The sequence below is a fragment of the Stegostoma tigrinum genome, chromosome 6 (assembly GCF_030684315.1).
Source record: "Stegostoma tigrinum isolate sSteTig4 chromosome 6, sSteTig4.hap1, whole genome shotgun sequence".
NCBI lineage: Eukaryota > Metazoa > Chordata > Chondrichthyes > Orectolobiformes > Stegostomatidae > Stegostoma > Stegostoma tigrinum.
Window position 1 is genome coordinate 112,610,811 of NC_081359.1, and position 21,426 is coordinate 112,632,236.

The following is a 21,426-nucleotide window of genomic DNA, read 5'->3' on the forward strand; positions in this document are numbered from 1 at the left end:
GAAAAAATTTAGTAAAGAGAAATGTAGATCCCTTACAATCAGAAATGGTGGGAAAGAATAATGAACAAAGAATGGGCAGAAAAGAATGAACACGCTTTGGTTCTGTCTTTACAAAAGAGATTGTGAATAACCTCCCAGAAATGTTAAAGAACCAAGGTTCTAGTGAGAGTGAGGCATTGAAGGAAATCAACATAAGTAAGAAAACATTGCTGAGAAAGTTAATGGGGTTAAAGGGTGACATATCTCTAGGGCTTGATAATCTACATCCCAGAGTACTATAGGAGGCGGTCGTGGAAATATTGGATGCTTCAGTGATCATCGCCCAAAATGCTCTAGACTCTAGAACAGTTCCTAAGGAATGGAGGGTGGCTAATGTGACTTCACTGTTTAAAAAGGGAGGGAGAGATAGTACAGAATTACAGACCAGCTAGCCTAACATCAGTAGTGGGGGAACATGCTAGAATCTATTATAAAAGATGTGGTAACAGAACTTTTAGAAAACTTTAAGGGGATTAGGCAAAGTCAGCATGGGTTTGTTTATAAAAGGGAAATCATAAATCTACTGAAGTTTTTTGAGGTTGTAACTAGTAGAATAGATAAGGGAGAACCAGGTGGATGTGGTGTATATGGATTTCGAAAAGGCACCTGAGAAAGTCCCTCTTAAGAGGCTAGTGTGCAAAAGCAAAGCACACAGAATTGGGAGAGATAATTTCACATGAATTGAGAATTGGTTGACAGACAGGAAACTGAGAGTGGGAATAAATGTTTTTTTTCCCTCATGGTAGGCAGTAGCAAGTGGCCAGACATCAGTGTTTGGGCCTCAGCTATTCACAATCTTTATAATGATCCAAATGAGGAAAACAGATGCAACATTTTCCAGTTTGCTGACAACAAAAAACCTGGGTGGAGTTGTGAGGAGGTGGTGAGGAGGCTTCCAAGTTGATTTAGAGAAGTGAGTGAGTGGGCAAACACATTGCAGATGCAGAACAACAGCTAAAAGCAAAGTTCTATACCGGTTTGAAAAACAGAAAGGAAGAATATTATTTAAATGGTGATATGTGAAGAAGTGTTGATGCATGAAGAGATCTGGGTGTCCTTGTACAGTCAGTGATAGTAAACAAGTGCATGCAGCAAGCAGCTAGGTGGGCAGATGGTGTATTGATCTTCATTGCAAGAAGATTTGAGTTCAGAAGTGGGAATGTCTTACTGTAGTTATGCAGGGCTTTGGTGAGACCATACGTGGAGTATTGCGTACAATTTTGGCCTCCTTACTGAGAAAGAATATACTTGCCATAAAGGGAGTGCAGCAGAGTTTTACTAGGAGGATGTCCTGTAAGGAGAGAGTGGTTCAACTGAGCCTGTATTCACTAGAATTTAGAAGGATGAGGTGGAGTTTGATTGAAATGACAAAATTTTAATAGGGCTGGACAGGTTAGATGCAGGGAGGATATTTTGCTGGTTGAATAATAGAACCAGGGAGAACAGTCTCAAAATACAGGGTTGGCCATTTAGCATTGAGATAACTTTTTAAATAGTAGGTTACATTAGCTATCATCCAATCTGTAGGAAATCATTTCGGACTGAGATGAGGAAACTCTGTTTTTTCACTCAGAGGGTGGTGAACTCGTGGAATTCTTGACCACAGGATGTGGAGGTCATATCCCAGACTATTCAAGAAAAAGACATATGTTTAGACATTAAAGGTATCAACGGGTGTTGGAGAAAGTGGGAACATGGCATTGAAGTAGCAGGTCAGAAGTCATGCTGAACTGCTCCTAGTTTTTATGTTTTTAAGAGAGAATCTAGCCATTATCCCTTGACATTCAGTGGCATTACCGTCGCTAAATTCTCTTTATCAACATCATTGGTGTTGTCATCAACTAGAAACTGAACTGGACCTGCCATGTAAACACAGTATCTACAAGAGCAGGTCAGAGGTTAGGAAACCTGCAGTGAGTAACTCATCTCCTGACTCCCGAAAGCCTGTCCACCATCTACAGGGCACAGATCAGGAGTGTGATGGAACACTCCCCACTTGCCTGGATGGGTGCAGCTCCAACAACATTCAAGAAGCTTGACACCATCCAGGACAAAGCAGCCCATTTGATTGGCACCACATCCGCAAACATCCCACTCCCTCCATTACCAACGCCCAGTAGAACATTGTGGTCTCTCTACAAGATATTCACTGCAGAAAATCACCAAGGCTCATTAGACAGCATCTTCCAAAAACGTGACCACTTCCATCTAGAAGGACAAGGGCAGCAGATACATGGAAACACCAACCCCCTGCAAGTTCCCCCCTCCAAGCCATTCATCATCCTGACATGGAAATATATCACCATTCCTAGGTGAACATCCTAGAATTCCCTCCCTAAGGACATTGTGGTTCAACCTGCAGCACATGGACTGCAGCGGTACAAGAAGGCGGCTCGCTACCGTCTTCTCACGGGCAACTAGGGATAGGCAGTAAATGTTGGGCCCAGCCAGCAATGCCCACATTGCCTGAGTGAATCAAAAAACCAACCTCTATCCACCTGCTCTAAAATTGCATTTTGGGATTGTCTTCTGGCAGCTGCAGGCTAGTGGGCTGGAGCCCTCTCGTCACCAGTAATTGCCCTCTTAGAGATACCTTATGGCAGCAGGTCGAAGTACTTGAACTTCATCAGGACAGAAGTGAAGTATGGCGAGATGTCCACCTGATTAAATGGCGCTACTTCTGAGCATCAAACCGCTCTCAGGGATCAGCATTAAATTCTAATCCCTCTGGTTCCCAAAAGTGTGTGAATGCTGCTGATGCTTGGAACAGGCTGGTAGGTTGTAGTCCCCGTTGTAGTACGTTGTGTGTAATATAACTCAGGTTTTTGTGCATTTTCTTCCTAGACCTGTCCTGTGTGACCATGTTTGTAACATTATGTAGCAAATCTCCTGTGCACCCACACTATTAGTGGTTTGACCAACGGGTAATTGGGAAGCAGATGATCCTGTTCGGTGTCATGTTTGTTGTGGTTTGACTTCTAACCTTTGACCTTGCTCCTACAGGTGCTGGCCACGGGTCTGAGTGCACTTTACTCGTCTTTACCTCGAAAGATTGAAGTGCGAGGGGATGATTGGCATGCGCTCAGGCGTGAGGATTGGATGGGAGTCTCCTCACTCACTATGTTCATGAACTCGCTGGAATTCTGTAATGCTGTAATTCAGGTACAGAGCCCACTGCTGCTGTTCCAAATCCCAGCTGTTAGCAGTTTTCAGTAAGAACATGAGAAAGAGGAGCAGGATTTAACCCAACAGCCTGTTTAGTCTCACTTGATGTCTGATCTCGGGTCTCAGGATTTTTACCAAAACCTCTGGAGATTGAATACCTCTGCGTCTGGAATATAATTGATATGTTTAGAGAAGTCAGTCCTATTGAAAGTTAGTCTGGAGAATTGATTGTGGAAAATAAGGAGATGACTGTTGAACGGGACAGGCATTTACCTAATTGTTCATGATTGAGAATACAAGTAACATCCCAGAAGCAGCGACAAACCAGGAAGTGCAAGTGAGGGAGGAACTCTAAAAAATCGTCACCAGGGAAGTGGGACTGAGTAAATTGTTGGAGCTGCGGCTGACAAATGTCTCGATACCTATGACTTCATCCTCGGGTCAGGAAATCCCTCCTGATTCAGGCAAGGTTCATTAGTTTGGAAAATATGAATGTAACTCATTAATTCAAAAAGGCAGAGAGACAGAAGGCAGGAAACTACATGCCAGTTAGCTTAGTATCTGTCGTAAACATGTTGATGCGATTATGTACAGAGCATCTCCAGTACTGAAATGCATATACCACATTACTCATTAGTGTCATAAGCAGAACATTTTTTTGGCTTGATGGCAGTATTCAGTTAGCAGCAAACGCCCCTTGTGCTGTGACTGCATTATAGCAGCGTGAGACTGTCGCCTCTACAGCGCTCAAGCTATTGAGATAGGAGGTAAATCTGAACAAGTCTGGACTCAGATGGTATGAAGGCTGGTTTCCTTCTCTCAGGGACATAAGTGAACCAGAAGGGTTATTACAACAATTTATAGTGGTTATGTGGTGGCCATTAGGCAAGTTTTTTTTAATTCCAGATTTCTATTAAATTAGAAGTTCACCATCTACCATGATGGGTTTCAAACATCTGTCACAGAATATTAGTCTGTGGTTCTGGATTACTAGTTCATCAATATCTCCCTCCTCTTTACGTAAGAACATAGGGACCAGGAGCAGGAGGAGGCAATTCAGCCACTCGAGCCTGCTGCACCATTTAATACAGTCATGACTGATCTTATTTCAGCCTCAACTCCACTTTTCTGCCGCTTTCCATAACCCTTCAACTCATTACTAATTTAAAATCTGTTTATTTTCTCCTTAAATTTACTCAATTCCCCAGCATCCAAGGAACTTTGGAGTAGTGATTTCCACAGATTCACAACCATTTGAGAAAAGTAATTCTTCCTCAGCTGTTTGGAATCCGCTATCCCTTATATGAAAACTATTACCTCATGTTCCACATTGCGTCTCAAGGAAGCAAACATCTACTTTGTCAATCCCTTTAGCATAGTATATATCTCAATTGGATCTCCCCTCATTCTTTTAGACATCAGAGAGTGGAGGCCTAATTTACTCAATCTATCTTCATAACTTACCCTTCTCCTGTGGAAACAATCTAATGAGTCTTCTCTGAATGGCCTCCAATGTAAATACATTCCTTTTCAATCAAAGGGAACCGAAATTGTACATAATATTTCCTAACCCCACCCCCACCATGGTCTTGTAATTGCCTTTACAGTTGCAGTAATCGTTCCCTACTTTTATACTGTATCGCTTCGTCATAAATGCAAACATTTCGTTTGCCTTCCTTTAATACCTATGGAACTTGCAGACTACTTTATTGTGTTCATGCCGGAGGATAGCCCGATCCCTCTGCACCAAAGCACTCTGAAGTTTCTCACCATTTAGATAATAAGTTGCCTTTCTATTCCTCTGACCGAAAGGATTTGTCCTTATAAAACCAAGCTCACTCTAATGGATTGCAGTTTGAATTTCCAAGTGTCCTGTTACTACCTCCTTAATAGTGGGCTGTAACAATTTCCCAGTGACAGATGTTAAACTAACATGGTCTCCAGTTTAGGAAATAGTAGGAACTGCAGATGCTGGAGAATCTGAGATAACAAGGTGTAGAACTGGATGAACACAGCAGGCCAAGCAGCATCAGAGGAGCAGGAAGGCTGACTTTTCGGGCTTATTCTGAAGAAGGGTCTAGGCCCAAAACGTCAGCTGCTATGATGCTGCTTTGCCTGCTGTGTTCATTCAGCTCAACACCTTATGGTCTCCAGTTTCCTACTTTATTGCCTGCTCCTTGTTTAAATAAGGGTATTATTTTAGCATCTACTCAGAATTGAGCCTAGCAAGGATGCTATGGCTGCTCCCTTTATTTGGGTAGACATGGTGTGTTTAATACTAAATGCAACAGTGACAATTGCTGAGTTCATAAGTTCTTCAGAACGATTTACGGAGCAGTGTCAGGTCACGGGCTGCCATGATCAATGCACATATCAGAGTTCACTTTTTATATCGTATTGTAATTTATTGTTACATATATTTATGAAAATACAGTAAAATGTTTATAAATCACCATAAGTAATCTGGTCCTATTTTAATTACGTACATTGTATAAAAGAAATAACGGATACAAAGTTAAGTCGTGCTTCTTGATTTCATAAGTGGCTACAGGACATGCCTTACTATACAGCCACCAAAGCTGCCCCTGAGACCACAGCATCGAGGAGCAAGCACACTGAAGCAGCCCCCACTGCCACTCACTGGGTACAGAACGCTGCCTTATTGCTGCCAATACTGCACCCACCACCCAGGAGACTGTTCCAACGCTTGAGGACCGGGGCTGACCTCGACCTCCGAGGACCAACGGACCATCCAAGATAACTCCCAAGGACCAAGGGATTGTTCAGTCCACTACTATTGCAGATACTGCTGAGACACCAGAGAAAAAGAACAAACCCAAATCCATTGACGCTGGAATGGTTGCTCAAGCCACGACCGCCATGACCATGAGAAACAGACCAAATTCCCAGTTTAAGAGCTCCTTGCAACCTCTCTCCTCCACTACAGCTGCAGAAGGAAGAAAAGATGAGTTTGTTCCAGGAGCTTGAATACTTCCAACTCCACTGCCTTCGCAGTGAAAACCAAGCAATCCTGTCTATCAGTATTCACGCTCCTCTCAGAAATTAGCATCTTTTGATTTCCCTCACATTCATATTTCTCATGAATGTCCTGGTAAGTCTAAGACAAAACTTTGAGAAAAGGTGTTTTTGTTTTCGTAAATATTATTTACCCGAGTCTTCAGCTCTGTTTCTGCCTCAGCAATGCTTCCTGAGCTGCTGGATATTGCTAGTACTGTTCATTTTAATTTCAGATTTCCAGCCTCTTCCGTACTTTGTTTTAATGTTCAAAAGTACATTGTTGGCATGGAGTGTTTTTGGACATGCTGAGTTTGTGGGCAACATAGTTTCATTCCAAATTCTGTTGGGGAAAAAGTTATGGATTTGTATCCTGACGCTGAGGTTTCCATCTTGTGTACCAGACACTTGATTTTTGTTTTCTCCCCTAGGTTGCTCACCCGCTTGTGCAGCAGCAGTTGGTAGATTATGTTCACAATGGGTTCCTGGTGCCAGTTATGGGACCTGCACTCCACAAGGTAAGGCTGAGACCTGCTCCTGCTCCCAGCCGTCCGCACTGCCCCCTGCCTGCTGTCACTTCACTGTGGAATCTTTCTTTGCTTGATATCCAATCCCTTCAGTCATCTCGCATGAGCCTCTTGTCCATCTTCTCAAAACTGCCATCAATACTCCCTCTCAGCCTAACAACAACACCTACTCTTCCATTGATAAACGAACTTTGCACAGTTGCAGTTTCACTGTTCAGGGAGTGCCGCACTGTTTGAAGGTCAGTGCTGAGGGAGCGCCGCACTGTTTGAAGGTCAGCGCTGAGGGAGCGCCGCACTGTCAGAGGGTCGGTGCTGAGTGAGTGCCGCACTGCTGGAGGGTCAGCGCTGAGGGAGCGCCGCACTGTCAGAGGGTCAGGGCTGAGGGAGCGCCGCACTGTCAGAGGGTCAGGGCTGAGGGAGCGCCGCACTGTCAGAGGGTCAGGGCTGAGGGAGCGCCGCACTGTTGGAGGGTCAGTGCTGAGGGAGTGCCGCACTGTCAGAGGGTCGGTGCTGAGGGAGTGCCGCACTGCTGGAGGGTCAGTGCTGAGGGAGTGCCGCACTGTCGGAGGTTCAGTGCTGAGGGAGCGCCGCACTGTTGGAGGGTCAGTGCTGAGGGAGCGCCGCACTGTTGGAGGGTCAGTGCTGAGGGAGCGCCACACTGTCGGAGGGTCAGTGCTGAGTTTCCCCACAGCCTGTGTAGCTCACTTAGTCAATAATCCCAAGCTGATCAGTTTAGTCAAACCTATCCATTTTCAATTTTTCAGAATGGTAATTGCGAATCTCACCATTGAAACATCCCAATTACATATGCTCATCATTCACTGAATACTGAGAATCCTTGTGACACAGGAAGCAGGTGATAGAACAACAGAGTTGCTATGACAGAGAATGCCACCATTTGGCCCATCCTGTGTGCACCAGCTCCTGAAGCAGTATGACATAGTGCCAGTCTCCTGCTGAATTCCCATTATCATCGCACACTATTCTCATCAACTAATGATCCAATACCCCTTGACTGTTTCAATTGGACGTGCCTGAACACTTCCATACCCTAATTTGTTGCAGAGTGGAAACATTTGATAAATGATGGATCTTAAAATTTAAACTGGAAACTAGAACTTGAAATTAGTTAGTTAACGAACTGCACAGATCCAAAAGTGGGAAACTTAAAACCAGTGATAATGGGAACTGCAGATGCTGGAGAATCCCAGATAATGAAATGTGAGGCTGGATGAACACAGCAGGCCAAGCAGCATATCGTGCTCCTGCTCCTGAGATGCTGCTGGGCCTGTTGCATTCATCCAGCCTCACATTTCATTAAACTTAAAACCAGCTTCTTTGTTTTAACACAGCCAGCTGACACACTGACAACAAGGAGAATTTCCCCCTTTTGTAACAGCAAACACAATCTTTTGGAATTCCTACAACAGTCACCACACTTGAAATAGTTTATCAGCTGTAAAGCTTTTTGGGACATCCTGAGGATGCGAAATTGCTGTAGAAATACATGCTGTCTTTGTTTAACAACAAGGCTGGTGGACCAGGTTTGATAGGTTACTACAAGTTGAATCAGTAACTAGGTTCAGGGGCCATTCTACATGCAAGCCACTAAGTTTGATGCATTCTGTGTCCCAGAATTGCTGGCTATATATTTGCACTGGTTAAAGGAGGTAGAATCAGCTTTTAGTTTCATGTTGGTTTTCTGGGCTGACTGTGTATTCACTCTGATCTCTAAGACTTCCATTGAGGAAATGATAGCCAGTACAGCCTACCTGGACCTCTTCCTGCGCAGTATCACTGAGGTGGCACTTCTCAAAACCTTCCTACGTTTTATCGTCCTGCATCGGCATGAAAACATCACGATCCTCGACACTCTGATCAGCCGCATCAGCAGCAACTCCAGGGTGAGTTTCTAGTTGGTCACGTTCTGAATAGTTGAGTGCATAAGAACCTCATGGATAGCACCCTCCTGGTTCAGCCTAACACCCATTGCTCAAGGCTGGGCTGGGCTGTGAGTGCCAGCTGTGTTGGAGGGGCAGTAGCCAGGGGGCATTGGGTAATATACCCCATGCAGATGGCCTAAAGGCCCGCCGCTTCTTCCTGTCCCGCCGACTCGACCAGTCCCCCTCCACCGACACCCTCATCTGCCTAGCCAAACTCGTCCTCACCCTCAACAACTTCTCTTTCAATTCCTCCCACTTCCTACAGACAAAGTGGGAGGCCATGGGTACCCGCATGGGCCCAAGCTATGCCTGCCTCTTTGTAGGTTACGTGGAACAATCCCTCTTCTGCACCTACACAGGCCCCAAATCCCACCTCTTCCTCCATTATATTGATGACTGTATAGGCGCCACCTCATGCTCCCAAGAGGAGCTCAAACAGTTCATCCACTTCACCAACACCTTCCACCCCAACCTCAAGTTCACCTGGACCATCTCCAACACATCCCGCACCTTCTCCATCTCAGGCAACCACCCAGAAACCGATGTCCGTTTCAAGCCCACCGATTCCCACAGCTACCTAGAATACACCTCCTCCCACCCACCCTCCTGCAAAAATTCCATCCCCTATTCCCAATTCCTTCGCCTCCGCCGCATCTGCTCCCAGGATGAGGCATTCCACTCCCACACATCCCAGATGTCCTTGTTCTTCAAGGGCCGCAGCTTCACCCCTCGGTGATCGAGAACGCCCTTGACCAAGTCTCCTGCATTTCCCGCAACTCACTCCTCACACCCTGCCCCCGCAATAACCTCCAAAAGAGAATCCCCCTCGCCCTCACATACCACCCCATCAACCTCCAGATACAAAGTATCATCCTCCGACATTTCCGCCATCTACAATCCGACCCCACCTCTAAGGACATTTTTCCATCCCCTCCCCTTGTCTGCCTGCCGGAGAGACCACTCTCTCCGCGACTCCGTTCTCTGCTGCACACTCCCCACCACACCCGGCACCTTCCCCTGCAACCGCAGGAAATACTACACTTGCCCCCACACCACCTCCCTCACCCCCATCCCAGGCCCCAAGATGACTTTCCACATCAAGCACATGTTCACCTGCACTTCTGCCAATGTGGTATACTGCATCCGCTGTACACAGTGTGGCTACCTCTACATTGGGGAAACCAAGTAGAGGCTTGGGGACCACGTTGCAGAACACCTATGAGTGGTTCGCAATAAACAGTTGCACCTCCCAGTCGCGAACCATTTTAACTCCCCCTCCCATTCCTCAGACGACATGTCCATCCTGGGCCTCCTGCAGTGCCACAATGATGCCAACCGTAGGTTGCAGGAACATCAGTTCATATTCCGCTTGGGAACCCTGCAGCTCAATGGTATCAATGTGGATTTCACCAGCTTCAAAATCTCCCCTTCCCCCACTGCATCCCAATACCAGCCAAGCTCGTCCCCACCTCCCTAACCTGTTCTTCCTCTCACCTATCCCCTCCTCCCACCTCAAGCTGCACCTCCACTTCCTGCCTTCTAACCTCATCCCACCCACCTGACCTGTCTGTCCTCCCTGGATTGATATATCCCCTCCCTACCTCCCCACTTATACTCTCCTCTCCACCTATCTTCTCCTCTATCCATCTTCAGTCCGCCTCCCCCTCTCTCCCTATTTATTTCAGAATCCTCTCCACATCTCCCTTTTCTGGAGAAGGGTCTAGGCCTGAAACATCAGCTTTTGTGCTCCTGAAATGCTGCTTGGCCTACTGTGTTCATCCAGCTCCACACTTTGTTGTCTGGCATTTGGTAATATTATTGTTTCTTCACTGGGAAGATTGTGGGTTCAGGTCTCAGTCCAAAGAGCAGACAGTCTCCGTGTGTTGTACTGCGGGATGCTGTACAGTCAGAAGTCAGCACTCTCTTTTGGATGTGACATTAAACTGAAGTCCTGCCTGGCCTTACTGGAATGGATCCAGTCACTGTGCTCACTGCCTTCCTGATTAATATGAATCCATCGTCCAACATCATTAAAACGGATTTCCTGGTCATTATCACACTTTGCCACGTGTAAACTGTGTGTAATGTTTCCAATATTGTAACAGTGACTGTAGTTGACAAATAGCGTGCTGGCAGTAACTGTCTTTGCAGTACCCAGAGTTTGAGAAACCCACTGGAGAATTCAGTTTTAACACACACTTTGTTCGTGCAGTATTTTGTGACAATACCATTTGGTGAAACTGTACAAAGACGTAACAGTATGAATGGCGAGGTTCAGGCTAGGATGGCGGGTGCTTCACCTAGGGGCGTGGTTTGGGCCGGGTGGGCGGAGTTTGGACTGGGGCTGGTGTTTCGGCCTAGGGCGGGGTTTAGCCTCCAGGGGCGGTGATTGTGCCGTTAGGGCGGGGTTTGGACTGGGGTTGGTGTTTCAACTTCAGGGGCGGAGTTTGAACTGGGGCTGGTGTTTCGATCTCAGGGGCGGGGTTTGGGCCGGGTGGGCGGAGTTTAGACTGGGGCTGGTGTTTCGATCTCAGGGGCGGGGTTTGGGCCGGGTGGGCGGAGTTTAGACTGGGACTGGTGTTTTGATCTCAGGGGCGGGGTTTGGGCCGGGTGGGCGGAGTTTGAACTGGGGCTGGTGTTTCGATCTCAGGGGCGGGGTTTGGGCCGGGTGGGCGGAGTTTAGACTGGGGCTGGTGTTTCGGCCTGGGGCGGGGTTTAGCCTCCAGGGGCGGTGAATGTGCCGTTAGGGCGGGGTTTGGACTGGGGTTAGTGATTCGCTCCGGGGCGGGGTTTGGGCCCTAGGGGCGGGGATTGGGTCGGGTGGGCGGGGTTTGGATCAGGTCCAGGGGATTCTTGAGTCACTTGCCAGTGAGTGGCTGTGGCACCAAAAGGTTGAGTTTTTCGTGGTTCCAGTTTCCTAGTGTTTGTTTCCAATCGTGTGTATCTTTTCCAGCTCTGTATGGTGTCCCTCAGTCTCTTCAGGACCCTGCTGACCCTCAGCTGTGAGGACATCATGCTCCAGCTTGTTCTCAGGTAACTGGCAGTGTGTGGTAACATAACCTCCAGGTAGGTAGGACACAACTCTCAGCTCACACATTGAGCTGAATGCCCAGTTAAAGCCACGTTGGCAATTGGATAAACTATTCCCTTGAATCTTTGGAAGAGCATGGTGTTGTTTTGATTGAGATATTTAAAATAATAAATTAGCTTGTAAGATTAGATACAGAGAAACAGTGACTTACAAAAATGGTTTTCCCCTCTGGTAACCCTCTCTTCACAGATTCCAACCTAACTAGCAATCCTCTCGTCATGATAGACGCACATATTTGTAAATACTTCACTGTTCCATTTAGTGAATCTTTTCGTGCAGGATGCTATTCAGCCTGAGTGTGTTCTGGTCCTCTGTGTAGCAAACCAGTCACTCTCATTCCATCCCCATAGCCCTGAAGTTGTATTTTATTCAAATGCCTGCCCAATTTCCTTTTCAAATTGTTCCTTGTCTCTATCTCCATCACACCACACAGTTGTCAGCTAGTTCCAGATCATTACCACGTACAGTGTAAATAAAGTACTTCCTCACATCTCCCACTATGATTTTTACCTAAAGCTTTCAGCCTCTTTTCCTTGTATTCTGAATCTTGTTCTCACCTACTTTTGGTTTTCTTTATCTTGCTCTTAACTCACCATCATCTTCAGGGAATATTTTCAGTAATTGTCTGAAAATTAATCAGAAACACTGTTTCTGACAATTTGAACCAATATTCCTGACGTTTAGTTACACAACCCACAGCCAATATTTTCTTTGTTTGTATGCAATCTTCTTATTCTCTACATTTGCACTCTCTTTAATACCATCCCACTGTTATCCAGCAGTCCCTGTCTCCTTCCAGCTTATCCCAACCAACATTTATTACTTTGTAAAGTCCACCCTAATTTGATGTTTTCCTTCCTCACTAGTTAGAACCCTGACGTTAGTAGAAAGAAATGTTAATTTGAAGCTTTTTATCTTACACTCATCAGGATGGAAACACAAAGAAACAAACATTAGAGAGAGAAGTAAAACAGAATTGCAGATGTTGGCAATCTAAAAGAAAGAGAGGAATGACCAGGTTATGTAACATGTGTGGAATGTGCTGATTGGTTGGTCTTTGCTTGACACAAATGTATTGATTGTCAACTTTAAATAACTGATTCCATACAAATCAGGCAAGTTGACTGTTTGGTCAGGTTATTGCCATGGGGTGTCACCATGGATTGGCTGAATCCATAGCTCCGCCCTCATTGAAAAGGTGCAATGATGAGGAGGTTATGTCACTAGATTAATAATGCTTTGGGAACAAGACTTTGAATGCCATCATGGCAGATGGTGAAGTTTGAAGTTAACAGAAATCTGGAATTAAGAGTCTAATGATGACCATGAATCCATTGCCAATCCTTGGGAACAACTCATGTAGTTCACTATGTCCTTTAGGGAAGAAAACTGCCATCAGTGTGGCATGGTAGCTCAGTGGTTAGCACTGTTGCCTCACAACACCAGGGACCCAGGTTCGATTCGACCTTCGGGTGACTGTCCTTGTGGAGTTTGCACATTCTCCCCCGTCTGCGTGGGTTTCCTCCGGGTGCTCTGGTTTCCTCCCACAGTCCAAAGATGTGCAGGTTAGGTGGATTGGCCATGCTAAATTGCCCACAGTCTCCAAACATGTGTAGGTTACATGGATTAGCCAAAGTGCAGGGATACATTAGGGGCAGGGGCTGGGGCAGGGTCTGGGTGAGTTGCTCTTCAGAGGGTTAGTGTAGACTTGATGGGCTGAATAGCCTGCGTCCACACGAAGGATTCTATGATCGTTGCCTGGCCTACCCCACATGTGACTTCAGACCAACCGCAATGTGCATGAAGCTTAGTCGCAAGTGGGCAATAAATGCTGGCCTAGCCGGTGATGTCATGTCCCATGAATGAATTTTTTTAAAAAGATCAAGTTTGAATTTTATTAAAATATGGAATAAAAAGCTTATCTCATGGTGACCAAGTAACTACTGTCAATTGTTGTAAAAACCCATCTCATCACTAAAGTCCTTTTGGAAAGGAAATCTGCCATCCTTATCTGGTATGACCTACATGTGACTCCAACCCACAGCAACATGTGCGAGTCTTAACAGTTCTCTGGGCGGATTAAAGATGAGCAGTAAATAGTGGTGTCTGCATCATGTGCGCAAGTAAAAGAAATAAATCCTTTTGCCTGAACGATACAGATGATGTGCATCCGTAGTGGTAATCCCCAATCATTTGGCTAGCCTGGTATGAATTGGCTGGTTAACTATCAGAGATAATGGGAACTGCAGATGCTGGAGAATCCAAGATAATAAAATGTGAGGCTGGATGAACACAGCAGGCCAAGCAGCATCTCAGGAGCACAAAAGCTGACGTTTCGGGCCTAGACCCTTCATCAGAGAGAGGGATGGGGAGAGGGAACTGGAATAAATAGGGAGAGAGGGGGAGGCGGACCGAAGATGGAGAGTAAAGAAGATAGGTGGAGAGAGTATAGGTGGGGAGGTAGGGAGGGGATAGGTCAGTCCAGGGAAGACGGACAGGTCAAGGAGGTGAGATGAGGTTAGTGGGTAGATGGGGGTGCGGCTTGGGGTGGGAGGAAGGGATGGGTGAGAGGAAGAACAGGTTAGGGAGGCGGAGACAGGTTGGACTGGTTTTGGGATGCAGTGGGTGGAGTGGAGGAGCTGGGCTGGTTGTGTGGTGCAGTGGGGGGAGGGGATGAACTGGGCTGGTTTAGGGATGCAGTGGGGGAAGGGGAGATTTTGAAACTGGTGAAGTCCACATTGATACCATTAGGCTGCAGGGTTCCCAGGCGGAATATGAGTTGCTGTCCCTGCAACCTTCGGGTGGCATCATTGTGGCACTGCAGGAGGCCCATGATGGACATGTCATCTAAAGAATGGGAGGGGGAGTGGAAATGGTTTGCGACTGGGAGGTGCAGTTGTTTGTTGCGAACTGAGCGGAGGTGTTCTGCAAAGCGGTCTCCAAGCCTCCGCTTGGTTTCCCCAATGTAGAGGAAGCCACACCGGGTACAGTGGATGCAGTATACCACATTGGCAGATGTGCAGGTGAACCTCTGCTTAATGTGGAATGTCATCTTGGGGCCTGGGATAGGGGTGAGGGAGGAGGTGTGGGGACAAGTGTAGCATTTCCTGCGGTTGCAGGGGAAGGTGCCGGGTGTGGTGGGGTTGGAGGGCAGTGTGGAGCGAACAAGGGAGTCACGGAGAGAGTGGTCTCTCCGGAAAGCAGACAGGGGAGGGGATGGAAAAATGTCTTGGGTGGTGGGGTCAGATTGTAGATGGCCACCACACCCGGCACCTTCCCCTGCAACCGCAGGAAATGCTACACTTGCCCCCACACCTCCTCCCTCACCCCTATCCCAGGCCCCAAGATGACATTCCACATTAAGCAGAGGTTCACCTGCACATCTGCCAATGTGGTATACTGCATCCACTGTACCCGGTATAGCTTCCTCTACATTGGGGAAACCAAGCGGAGGCTTGGAGACCGCTTTGCAGAACACCTCCGCTCAGTTCGCAACAAACAACTGCACCTCCCAGTCGCAAACCATTTCCACTCCCCCTCCCATTCTCTAGATGACATGTCCATCATGGGCCTCCTGCAGTGCCACAATGATGCCACCCGAAGGTTGCAGGAACAGCAACTCATATTCCGCCTGGGAACCCTGCAGCCATATGGTATCAATGTGGACTTCACCAGTTTCAAAATCTCCCCTTCCCCTACTGCATCCCTAAACCAGCCCAGTTCGTCCCCTCCCCCCACCGCACCACACAACCAGCCCAGCTCCTCCACTCAACCCACTGCATCCCAAAACCAGTCCAGCCTGTCTCTGCCTCCCTAACCTGTTCTTCCTCTCACCCATCCCTTCCTCCCACCCTTAACCGCACCCCCATCTGCCTACTAACCTCATCCCACCTCCTTGACCTGTCTGTCTTCCCTGGACTGACCTATCCCCTCCCTACCTCCCCACCTATACTCTCTCCACCTATCTTCTTTTCTGTCCATCTTCGGTCCGCCTCCCCCTCTCTCCCTATTTATTCCAGAACCCTCACCCCATCCCCCTCTCTGATGAAGGGTCTAGGCCCGAAACGTCAGCTTTTGTGCTCCTGAGATGCTGCTTGGCCTGCTGTGTTCATCCAGCCTCACATTTTGTTGTCTTGGATTCACCAGCATCTGCAGTTCCCATTATCTCTGCCACTATAGTTACAATGCTGATATCTACATGACAATGTAGAAAATTGACCAAGTATTTCCTGTACACAAAAAAGCAGGACAAATCCTACCCAGCCAATCATCATCTGATCAGTACACTCTCAATCATCAAAAGTGATGGAAGGTGTCAGTAACATTGTTATCAAGCAGCACCTGCTCAGTGACGCCCAGTTTGGGTTCCGCCAGGGCCACTCAGCTCCTGACCTCATTACAGCCTTGGTTCAAATATGGACAAAACAGCTGAATTCCAGAGGTGAGAGTGACAGCCCTTGACACAAATGCTGCATTTGACTGAGTGTGGCATCAAGAAACCCTGGCAAAACTGGACTCAATGGGAATCGGGGGTCATTGTCCGGTGTTTGGAGTGATACATGACACGAAGTAAAATGGTCGTGGTTGTTGGATGTCAATAATTTCAGCTCCAGGACATCTCTGCAGGAGTTCCTCAGGGTAGTGTCCTAGGCCCAACCATCTCCAACTGTTTCATCAATGACCTTTCCTCCATCATAAGGTCAGAGGTGGGGATGTTTGCGCACTGTCCTCCAACCTAGTCTACTGCATCCGGTGCTCCCAAAGCGGTCTCCTCTACATTGGTGAGACCAAATATAGACTAGTTGACTGTTTCGTCGAGCATCTTTGCCTGGCCCTTAGCGGCCAGCCTAATCTCCTGATCACTATCCATTTCAACACCACAACTCCCTCCTCCCTGCTTCGTCTCCAACATGTCTGTCCTTGGCCTCCTCCAGTGTCATAGCGATTCAGAACACAGATTGGAGGAACAACACCTTAGCTTCCGTAAGTTCTGTAATTTCAAATAACCTTCCCACCCATCCCCCACCTCTTCCCTTCCAATCCACCCACTGACCATCCCAGCCACCAACTGGATTCATTCCTCTCATTGACCAACCCTATCGTACCTAATACCAGTGCCCACCTAGCACCACTTTTCTGCCTCCACCCCTTCCTCTTTTCTCTTTATTTGCAGCTCCCGCTACCCCCTCCACATCCAGTCCTGAAGAAGGGTAATACCCAAACCATTTGACTTCTCTTTTCCTCCAGATGCTGTCTGGCTTGCTGTGTACTTACAGCTCCCTGCTTGTCTACCTTGGATTCCAGCATCTGCAGCTTTTATTTTGTCCCTGCACTATTTACAAGATGCACTTCAGAAATTCACCAAAGATTCTCACTCGGGACTTCAAAACCCACAACCGTTTCCATCTAGAAGGACAAGGGAGCAGGTACATGGGAACACCACCCCATTCCAGCTCCCCTCCAAGTTATTCACCATCCTGACTTAGAAATACATCACTGTTCTTTCACTGTTGCTAGGTCAAAATCCTGGAATTCCCTTCCTAATGGCATTGTGGGTCAACCCACAGCAGGTGGACTGCAGCGGTTCAAGAAGGCAGCTCACCACTGTCTTCTGAAGGAGCAACTGGGGATGGTCAAGAAATGCTGGCCAGCCATGACACACAAATCCTGCAATTGAATAATGAGAAAAAAGATCATTTCTGAAAACATTCAGTGTTTTGACCATGATAACTATCAGTCATAGAATTGTCTGAACTTGGGCTAATGGCCTATGGATATGGGGTATGCCATCTAGGACTGAGATGAGGAGAAATGTCTGCACTCAGAGCATGGGGAGCCTGTGGAATTCACTACTGCAGAAAGCGGTAGAGGCCAAAACTTTTGAAAGTTTTCAAGAAGAAGTTAGATGTAGCATTTGGGGTTAAAGGGATCAAAGAGTGGGGGAGAGAAAGCAGGAATAGAGTACTCATCTGGATGATCAACCGGGATCATATTGGATAATAGGGCAGGTTGAAAGGGTTGAGCGGCCTATTCCAGCTCCTACTTTCTAGGTTTACATGGAAATACTGGAAAAGCAGGGGTTACTTCAGAAACTATAATTCAAGGAAAGAAATTGAAGCTATTTGGACAGGTGCAGTCCCAAAGGAGCAGGATGGGTTAATCAAACATCTGAGAAAGGAGAGCCAGTCAAGATTTGTCAAGGGGAACCTATCTTTCAGTAATCTGATTGGGATTTATGGTGAGGTAACGGTGAGAGTGGATGAGGACAGTGTGATTATTGTTGGGTGGAGGGCTCTCACATGGTGTTTAATAAGGTGCCACATATTAATCTCGTTAATTTGAAGAAGCCCCATGGGATAAAAGGGGTAGGAGCACCAAGGGTATGAACTTTGCCGAGTGGGTGGGAAAGAGAGGCTAATTCCGGACTGGAGGGAGATTTTTGGTGTATGTCCTGGGATTATGTTTAGGGCCACTATTGTATGTATTAAAGGCCTTAGTGTAGGGCACAATTCCAAAAATTACAGGTGAAACCAAAACTCGTAGAGTTGGAAACGGTGAGTAGGATAATAACAGATTCTAAGGGGACAGTGATGAACTGGTAGAGTCCGTTGGCACATGCAGATACTTTTCCACAGAGGGAAGTGTAAAGTGATGCTCTTTCATGAGAACACAGAGAGACAGTACTCACTGAATGATGCAACAACAGAAACCTGCGGGTGATTGTGTTCAAATCTGAAAGGGGCAGGCTGGGTTAACAAAGTACCTGAAAAAGCATGTAGAATCCTGAGCTCTGTAAACAGAACTACAAAAACATAAATTAGGAGATTGGGCTAAACCTTCCTGCTATGGGGTGTTGCTAGCTGGCCATCTTGAAATCTGACATCTCTTGTTTACAAATTTTTATTATTTATTCAGTCACTCTCTTGTACTTTTTGGCCATCCTGAGTTGCCCTTGAGAAGGTGGTAGTGGCGGGGAACTTTCAGGGGCGGTGTTCCCATATATCTGCTGCCCTTGTCTCTCCAGACGATCATGTGTTTGGATCTAAATTTGGACAGACACTTACTAAAACAAGTGACAGGATTGGAAAGGGTCTGGAGGAGATTTGCTGAATGTTTCCAGGTATGAGAGACTTCCATTGCATGGAGAAATTAGCATTGTTCTTGGAGCAGAGAAGGCTAAGAGGAGATTTGATCAAGGTGTTTAAAATCATGAGAATGTTTGAATAGGAGGAAACTGCAAGTGTCTTAATGGTCAATAAACAGGGCAAAAATGTAAGATTAATGGAAAAGGTCCAGGGTGAGTTGAGAGAAATCTTTAATGTGAATGACTGTATGTGATGAATTGCATTGCCTGGGAGTGTGGTGGATATAGTTCACAATTATCTTTCAATAGGCCATTAGATACATATTTGAAGGGGAAAGATTTCAGGGCTATGGGCAAATCTGGAAAGGTGTTGGCGAGGAATTTAAATGCCCTATTAAAGACCCAGTGGAGGAATGATGAACTAGCTGGCCTCCATCAATGCTCTAAGATTCCATGATTTTAGTTCAGAGAACAGTAATACACCTGGATGCTATAATCAGCTCTTTGTTGAGTTTTCTAAACTGATTCAGCTTCAGACCGTGCCTGTCAGGGATATACCAGAGCTGTTGAGATGTGGACAGCATTGAGATGGTGCCAGTGGCCACACAGCCCTCTGATGGAGTTTGTAGCACCAAGGAGCGGTTTGTTGATCTCACACTTACACACCTGCCCTCCCACAATTTCGGCAGGTATCTAATTCCATGCAATCATGTGATGCTAAGCCAGCGGCGTGCTGTTAAGGATCAGGATTTCTACGGGAAAACAGCAGACAAGTTCCTGTCCTTGATCCCGGAATGCTGTAAGCAGGAGAACTTGAGTGGTATGGAGCGAGAAGAGGAGCATGCTGTCTGGTCTAAAGGTGAGTTTCCATCCCAGCAGGTAATACTGAGCACTGAGTGGGTTGTAAGTGGGCAAGCCCTGATAACACAGATGCAAGGATCGGGTAAGAGAGAATGAAGGAATGACTCCAACATGTGGGCATGAGACATCTCTGCAGGAGTCCCTCAGGGTAGCGTCCTAGGCCCACCATCTTCAGCAGCTTCATGAATGACCTTCCCTCCATCATAAGGTCACGGTTGTTGTGTTTGCTGATGATTGCACGATGTTCAGCACCATTCACAACTCCTCAGACACTGAAGCAGTCCATGTTCAAATGCAATAAAATCTGGACAATATCCAGGTTTGGGCTGACAAAGGGCAAGTTACATTCATGCCACACGAATGCCAGGCTGTGACCATCACCAATAAGAGACAATCTAACCACCGTCCCTTGATATTCAATGGAGTTGCCATCATCAAATTCCCCACTAAACATCTTGAGTTACGTATTGACCATACACTGAACTGAACTAGCCGTGTAAATACAGGGAATGCCAGAGTGGGTCAGAGGTTAGGAATACTGCAGCAAGTAATTCACCTCCTCATTTGCTAAAGCCAGTCCACTGCCTGCAAGACACTAGTGATGAATCTGTTGAAATAGTCTACATTTGCCTAGTGATTCAAAAACTTACCCAAGTTAACTTTGAACATGTTTAGTAACCCAGCCTCCACAGCTCTAAACTAGAAGAGATTAACACTGGCTAGTGATCCTTGGAGCAAAGAATTTGCCCATCTGCTTATTTCGAAACCCTGTCCCCAGTTATCTCTTCTACAAGAGGAAACACGTGCAGCTGATTCAGTTTGGTAGAAAAAACATAGTCTAAAATGAAGAGCACTATTCCAAGGGGAGTGTAGGCATGAGAGGACAATAGAAACAGGCCCTTCAGCCCAGTACGTCGACGCCAACCAGAGAGTGCAGTTAATAAAGCATGCAGTGTTCTCAGCTTCATTAACGGGGACATAGAATACTACACCAGGGAGGTCATGGTGAACCTGTATAAGGCACAATCTCAACTGGAGTATTATGTGAGAGATAATGGGAACTGCAGATGCTGGAGAATCCAAGATAACAAAGTGTGAAGCTGGATGAACACAGCAGGCCAAGCAGCATCTCAGGAGCACAAAAGCTGACATTTCGGGCCTCTCTGATGAAGGGTCTAGGCCTGAAACGTCAGCTTTTGTGCTCCTGAGATGCTGCTTGGCCTGCTGTGTTCATCCAGCTACACAATTTGTTATCTTGGAGTATTATGTGATGTTGCTACAGTCCCAGAGCACGATAGGGCTGCTCTCTCATTTTAGAGAGATAAGTAATAGTGTTTTAACCTAAGAGTCACCGTGCATCAGATGAGGGGCAAGGTTAAGCAGGCCAGACCTTCAAGATAACCTGAACTGGAACAGCAATTGAACCCTCGCTGTTGGCATCACTTCATTGCAAACCAGCCATCCAGTTAACTGAGCTAACTGACCCTTGACCATTATGTACAGTTCTGGCTGCCATGCTTTAGAAAGGGTGTGAATGTGTCATAAAAAATGCACAAGAGGTTTCTGAGAATGCTTCCAGGGATTAGACACTTCAGCTGTGAAGAAAGGTTGGTGAAGTTGGGTCAGTGATAATGGGAACTGCAGATGCTGGAGAATCCAAGATAATAAAATGTGAAGCTGGATGAACACAGCAGGCCAAGC

General features: G+C 46.6%; 1 protein-coding gene across 1 annotated transcript in view; it reads left to right on the forward strand.

Moving 5' to 3' along the window:
• Positions 1–21,426, forward strand: part of fhip1b (FHF complex subunit HOOK interacting protein 1B) — a 72,532-nt gene that overhangs the window by 25,787 nt on the left and 25,319 nt on the right. Inside the window, exons 3-7 of the mRNA XM_059646894.1 lie at positions 3,043–3,201; positions 6,651–6,737; positions 8,483–8,650; positions 11,643–11,722; positions 19,554–19,723. Coding sequence (XP_059502877.1) covers positions 3,043–3,201; positions 6,651–6,737; positions 8,483–8,650; positions 11,643–11,722; positions 19,554–19,723 — 664 coding nt within the window. The remainder of the gene's footprint in view (positions 1–3,042; positions 3,202–6,650; positions 6,738–8,482; positions 8,651–11,642; positions 11,723–19,553; positions 19,724–21,426) is intronic.